The sequence below is a fragment of the Poecilia reticulata genome, linkage group LG17 (assembly GCF_000633615.1).
Source record: "Poecilia reticulata strain Guanapo linkage group LG17, Guppy_female_1.0+MT, whole genome shotgun sequence".
Taxonomy (NCBI): Eukaryota; Metazoa; Chordata; class Actinopteri; order Cyprinodontiformes; family Poeciliidae; genus Poecilia; species Poecilia reticulata.
Window position 1 is genome coordinate 17,178,139 of NC_024347.1, and position 6,205 is coordinate 17,184,343.

The following is a 6,205-nucleotide window of genomic DNA, read 5'->3' on the forward strand; positions in this document are numbered from 1 at the left end:
TTTCTATACACATATCAATGTTTATTATATTTACAAAACACAGTAGTGTCATAACAGGTTGCATTTTGTTTATTTTCAGGGTGCCGGGTCGGCCCTGAGAGCTGATTAGCTTCATCTCCATGTGACCAAACCTCCGCAGCCGCTTCTCATTCAGCTGCTTCTGATGGACCTCTGATGTCTGTTCAGTGCATAGCTAAATCCTTTGACAGTACCCCTTTATTGTGCCGTTACAGATGGGCCGATGGCCGTGTTATTTCTAGACCTCTCTCTATTGTTAAAAGGAAAAGTGTTGTCTACGAGGCAGAGTTGCTGACGAAAAGTGGGTCGCTGGAATAAACAAACCAAAAAGTGCTAACATCAGGGCGTTGATGCGTTACCGAACAGTCCACCTGCACACGTTACACATTTATCCCTCCTCATGTGACACAATGTGATGCTTCTCCTCTCACCTTTTCTAGAAAGACATCTTACATGTGATTATCGCTCTAAAAACCAACTGTGGTCGTTTTGTTCTTTTTTCCTGCATGTTTAAAAACACCGGGAATCATACAGGAAGCACATAGTACAGTAATTGAACACTAATGATCACTGTAATCACAGCAAAGCCATTCAGGAATCGGGTCCGTCACTTCACCTCAAAACCTGGGGATGGGGATAACAGGAGCGGAATGGATCTTGTTTAGATCCTTGCAGGTTAATTATTTTAAAGTTTTAAACAAAAAAAAAAAACATTTTGTTGATCAAAACTACCACATCGTTATCTCGTTATTAAAACTATGACTGAATTAGCCAGCAGAAAAGCAGCAGAAGAGCTAAAAACTGAACTCCAGCTGCTTGTGAAAAGGCACCATTCCAACCTGCGAGTTGTCAGGAGAGAATTCACCACGAGGCTAAACAGTCAGTAAAATCAACACGGAGAACAGCTGAGCTCAATTCTTCTCCAGAAAATCCTGTTCAAATTAATCGCGGAGGAGTTTCTGCAACCGCTAGCTATCACAAATATCTTTGATGGTGTTAGAGAGTGTTTGGGTTTTCTTTTGGGTTTCTCCCTCCAGTTCTTTTTACACACACCCACACCTTTCTATGAACAGAACCTGCGTTCTGATCTCACTTCTTCCTGACCCACGTTTCACTCTCTAAAGTCCTCCCTGCTGCTGAAACACACACAGAGGAACCGTTTGGATTCAGATCTTGATGTACCGCCGCACCACCTCATCACATGACGGAGCACTGCTCCGCTGCCCCGGCGCCGCCCACTCCCGGCAGGTTGAGGGCGTCCATGTCAAAGTTAAAGCCGGGAGGCTGCAAAGGAAGCAGAAACAGGAACCTTTCATGAGTAAATGCATCTGACGAAGACGCCTTTCATCACAAGATCTAACACAAAGTTCATATTTTTGGCTATTTTTATGTATATTGCCACCTTCCTAAAATAATGGCTCAAGTCATTATTTGACAAAAAGTGATTTTTTTTCCCCTAAATTATCTTTTTTGGCAAAAACAATAAATAAATAAATAAATCACTTTGACAAAAAGTTTTTTTTTGTTGCCTAGATCATCTGTTATGGCACAAAAAAGAAAGAAAGAAAGAAAGAAAGAAAAATTTTAATCCACTTCAGGAAACCTTTAAGGAGAGTTAAATTTATTACACACAGAACAAACAGATGCTGTAAACCAGCTTACCGTGTCGCCTGCCAACTCCTTAGGTGGCTGGCCAAGATCCTGCAGCTGTAAAATCAAATAAATATGATTAGCATTCATTATTACTGTCTACATTCAGAAAAAGAAACAATCTCACCAACCTTCTTTCAACCAAAAAGCCGACACTTAGCATGTGTTTCTTTAGAAAACATGTCTAGTCCAGCAGCCTGCCGTGTTTTTGAGTTAAATATTAAAGTTGACTGGAAATTTGAAAATATCGCTGGGTAATTATGTGGTATTGGGAGAGATTATTAACAATACCAATGATAGTGTTTAACATTCGTATATAAAAAAAATACAATTAAAATGAATATAATGTTTCATCCTAATTAAAATGTCCAAAATGTTTGGATCTTGTATCCATGTCTGTTTATTTGCTGAAGTTGTAGCGTGTAGACCGGTAAAGACAGGCAGTGGTTCCGCTGAATAATAAACAAACAAAGCCCAAGTAAAGCCTGGGGACCCGCCAGGCTTATGATACACTGAGCCCTAACAACAGATCTAACCATTTCAAATACATAAATAGGCTGGTAAATTATAATTTCAGCTTGTTTCTTTAGCATGTGTAACATGAGTAGCGGCTGCATCACCTTTTGCATCAGATCCATGATGCTCTCGAACGTCCGCTCTTTATCCTCCGCCTCCTCTTCCTCGTTCTCAAAGAGCTTACAGATGTCTCCCATGATCTTCGCCTGCTGCTGGTACCGCTGGTGATCCTCAGCACTGAGGGTTGACTTGTTTGTTTCCAGCCACTCTGGATACTGCTCAGGAAACAACAGCTACCATCAATACAGAGCAGCATGGTGAAGATTTTCCTCATCCGTTTGTTAGAAATGAGGCAGACCTTGGAGGTGATCTCTTTGAGAGATGGATAGAGGACGTCTTTAGAGAGGAGATTCTGCATGATGGACTGCATGATGGGGAGGATGTTTCCATCTTCACCGCCTCCGTCGCCGCCTTCTTCAAGCCCCAAACCCTCCAGAGTTTTCACCAGGTCGTCTCCAGCCAAACCAGACGACTGAAACAAAACACATTGCCTATAAACTGCTGATTATTTCCAGAGCTGTTATTTATTTTCTCTGACTCCACTCACCTGCAGGTTGTCTGCATTCTTGGCCAGGCCACGAAGAGTTTCTTTAAGGCAGGAGGTGAACTCTTGCTGGGAGGCAGTATCGGTGCCTGGAGAGAACAAACAGAACAAACCATGGAGACCAGTAGAGGCAGCTTTGTCAAAATGTTGATGGTTTACATTTTGTTACCTTCCAACCCCGATGTCAAGGTATTTTTTATTTGGATTTTATATGATAGACAAATGCAAAGTAGTACATAATCATGAAGGGGATTTTTATTCATAAAATGTGAACAGTACTTCTGATACTTTGCAGAACATTTTGGGGTTTGTCTCTACCAGCTTTGCACATCTAGTGACTGAAATTTTGCCTCTTCTTCTTTGTAAAACTCATTGAAGTGCAGTAAAACTGGATGGAGATCCAGATTATCAGATGGATTTAGATTTAGACCTTCACCATATTCAGGCAGCAGATAAATACGACCCATATCAGATTTTTTGGATCAGAACAGTCTGAACCAATTCTGATCTTGTCACCCAAAAACAATCTGATCTGTGCCACTTCCATATGTGGTACTAAATTGAATACATATCTGATTGTTTTCAAAATATCTGCAGTCAGAACGGTCATGTCGACTTTTATTTGGTGTAACATCCATCATAATTCTGGACCAGAAGAAGCCAGACACTGTAGATCCTGACGTAAACAACGGATGAAAATTACAATTTTGAAATTATGAAAGAAATCTATGTCAGTGGAGTGCATTACATCACCAATCCCGCCTCTCCTGGTCCGACTATGCCTCCAGAAAGACTTTTATGACTTCTAATAAAATATTTAAAAGCAGATTTCACTGGATCGAAGTCTGCAATTGAGTAAAAATCTTTGGTTCTATTTATAAATAAAGAGAATGCAAAAACAAAAGTACCTTCGGTTCCACCTAAGATTCTAGCAAGGTTTTAATTAATCTCCAATAATTTTGCCATAATTAATAAAATATAAAGACTATCTCCATTAACCATCTGTTCTGGCAGGTCAATTCTGTATCATTGTTGAATTAAGAGTTATGGTCCGCACAAGAGAGATGAGATGAACTCTGTTCCAAGAAACTAAATAAACTCTGTTCAGAGAGCGCTTACCAACTTTTCCTGCAGCCTCTGAGAGTTTGTGGAAGTGCTGCAGGAGTTCTGATTCCTCCTGGGCGAGCTCGGACATGGCCTTCTCAAACTCCTCCTTGGCCTGGGCCGCCATGTCCCCCTCAAACAGGGTCTCGAAAAGTTTGCTGTCCTCTAATAGAGGGGGCTGAATAAAAAAGGAAACATTTAAATAAACATACAGGTTATTTTTACCTGCATTTACACTGCAGGTGAGAAACTTTAACCTTTTCACATTAGTTTAAAATCAGTGTTTAAGACTTTAAAGAACTGCAAAAATGTTTTGTCAAATAAACTGTCAAATGTTAAAAACCCGTAATAAAGTAAAAAATATTCTGCAGAAGGTAAGAAATAGATTGAGAATTAAAATTCTCTTTAAATTCCTCATTTTAAAAGTAAAATAGTTCCCTTGTAAGGGATCCAAAAGGGAAAAAAACTTCTCACAGTAGCAGCTTGAGCATAGTTTCTCATTAGCAGGAGGAGAAATCAACCTGCTGGAGAAAAGTGAGCATTAAGAAGTTAAAACAAACCTTTTCTGCCCCGCTGCTGGCAGAAGGTGAAGCAGCTGCAGGTTCCGGTGCTGAAGCTGCAGCTGCTTTATCAAAATCATCCAACGCACCTGAAGAGGCAAAATAACATCAGGTCAGACTAAGCTGGTCTCAAATCTAATGGTTATATATTTATTTTTAGGAATTAGAAGAGATGACAGAGAAGACATCTCAGGATATAAACAAAACTTTAAACAATTCCATAAATAAATGTCCATATGTTGCTAGAGAAATATAATAATATGGTAACTGACTTGCTGTTTAAAATAACCAATCATATTGTTGGGGTTTATTTGAAAAGTCGGGTTATTAGGGATGTTTACAAAGACGTAAGTAACTGATAAGTAATTTTCTGATCATGTTGTTCTGTGGAAGAAAAAAATTACCCGGAAGCATGAGAAGAATATGCAAATTCTGGGATTTGAACCCAAGTCTGGGTTTCTGCAAAGCACCAGCTCTAACATCTGCACCACCCAACACTAACCAACTGATTCAGTTCAACACAGGCTATCTAGCTGTTAAAATATTATTATATAAAGTCCTTCATATAACACTGATTATTTGGCTCAAATGTCGGAAGCTGCTGCTGCATCCGGCACATTACCCTCAAAGAGTGAACAAACTTACAGGTAAACGATTCAAAAAATCTGTATGATTATGATTCCAGGTAAAAACCAATAAACAGATGATAAAACTGATGCAAAAATTAAGACATTTCCTCAAATGCCTTGATTTATGATTCCAGTAGTAGCTATTGAGAAATAGATCATTTTACTTTGTGAAATCAGCTTTTTTGGGGGCTGGGGTGGGGTTCTAGAAAACGTACGAGTTTAATGACTCTAAAATATCCGAGTAATTATTTTTGGTTAGGGTTACTCTTTCAATAATAAAACAATACCAGTATGGATCTGCAGGGAAGGCATAATAATTAATTAACTAATAATTAATTAATGCAACAACATATTTCTAAACTAAAACCACGGTGATGCAACATTAAATATACAATATGTGTGTGTGTGTGTGTGTGTGTGTGTGTGTGTGTGTGTGTGTGTGTGTGTGTGTGTGTGCTTCGTGCGTGCATGTCTCTCTTTCACAGTTGCAAATTAGATCGTTGCATATTAAAATTGCATTAAACAATCGGATAACAACAAATTAAAGATTAAAATACGTATAATTTGTTTGCAGTAGTCCTGGCAGACTTTTTAGCAATCAATGTTCAAAGCCCGCTGCCTCCTAAAATGTACGTGAGTTAAAAAAAAATTACACATAATGCAATCAAGTTATGGCAAACACACCAGACAAAAGGTTAGTACACAGTAAAAGTACATACTCAGAGTAACTAAAGGCCGGCTTTTTTACGTTAAACAACCAAAGCTGCCAACTGGTTTCGGAGTTTAAGTATATAAAGGAAAGTTTTTTCCACTTTAAAAGCAGTTTGAAGGCCACTAAAGGCTGCTCCAACTGTCAGCGGTCATATGTTAGCTCATCAGACCTCTCCGACCACCTGAACCCCTGACACGGACACAAAAACAAATCACGGGTCCCAGTTGTGCTTTACAGGCGGTTTAACATCCCAGGGAAGACAGTCCGTCTGGACAAGCCTCCTGTCAACACTCACTGTCCAGTAATTCGTCCAATTCTGCATCGTGTCCGCCTGACGGATCTCCTGCTCCTGACGCCATGATGTTCAACAGCCCTCACGCAACCGGCGAACTCTTCCGAATGCTTCCGAACC

The 6,205-nt window shown here is 39.6% G+C and overlaps 1 protein-coding gene across 1 annotated transcript; it reads right to left on the reverse strand.

Annotated features, from left to right (window-relative positions):
• On the reverse strand, positions 1 to 6,205 carry pex19 (peroxisomal biogenesis factor 19). The gene is made up of 8 exons (XM_008434008.1): positions 6,089 to 6,205; positions 4,453 to 4,541; positions 3,908 to 4,070; positions 2,792 to 2,877; positions 2,543 to 2,716; positions 2,289 to 2,459; positions 1,681 to 1,725; positions 1 to 1,302 (listed from the first exon to the last, which is right to left on the reverse strand). The coding sequence occupies exons 1-8, from the start codon at positions 6,150 to 6,152 to the stop codon at positions 1,216 to 1,218; spliced, it is 879 nt and encodes a 292-aa protein (XP_008432230.1). The 5' UTR covers positions 6,153 to 6,205; the 3' UTR covers positions 1 to 1,215.

Coding starts and splice junctions, on each gene's coding strand:
- pex19 (XM_008434008.1), bottom strand. CDS start 6,152: ATGGCGTCAGGAGCAGGAGATCCGTCAGGCGGACACGATGCAGAATTG. Junction 4,071..4,452: donor CCAGCAGCGGGGCAGAAAAG/GTTTGTTTTAAC, acceptor TTTTTTATTCAG/CCCCCTCTATTAGAGGACAG. Junction 2,717..2,791: donor AGAATGCAGACAACCTGCAG/GTGAGTGGAGTC, acceptor GTTTTGTTTCAG/TCGTCTGGTTTGGCTGGAGA.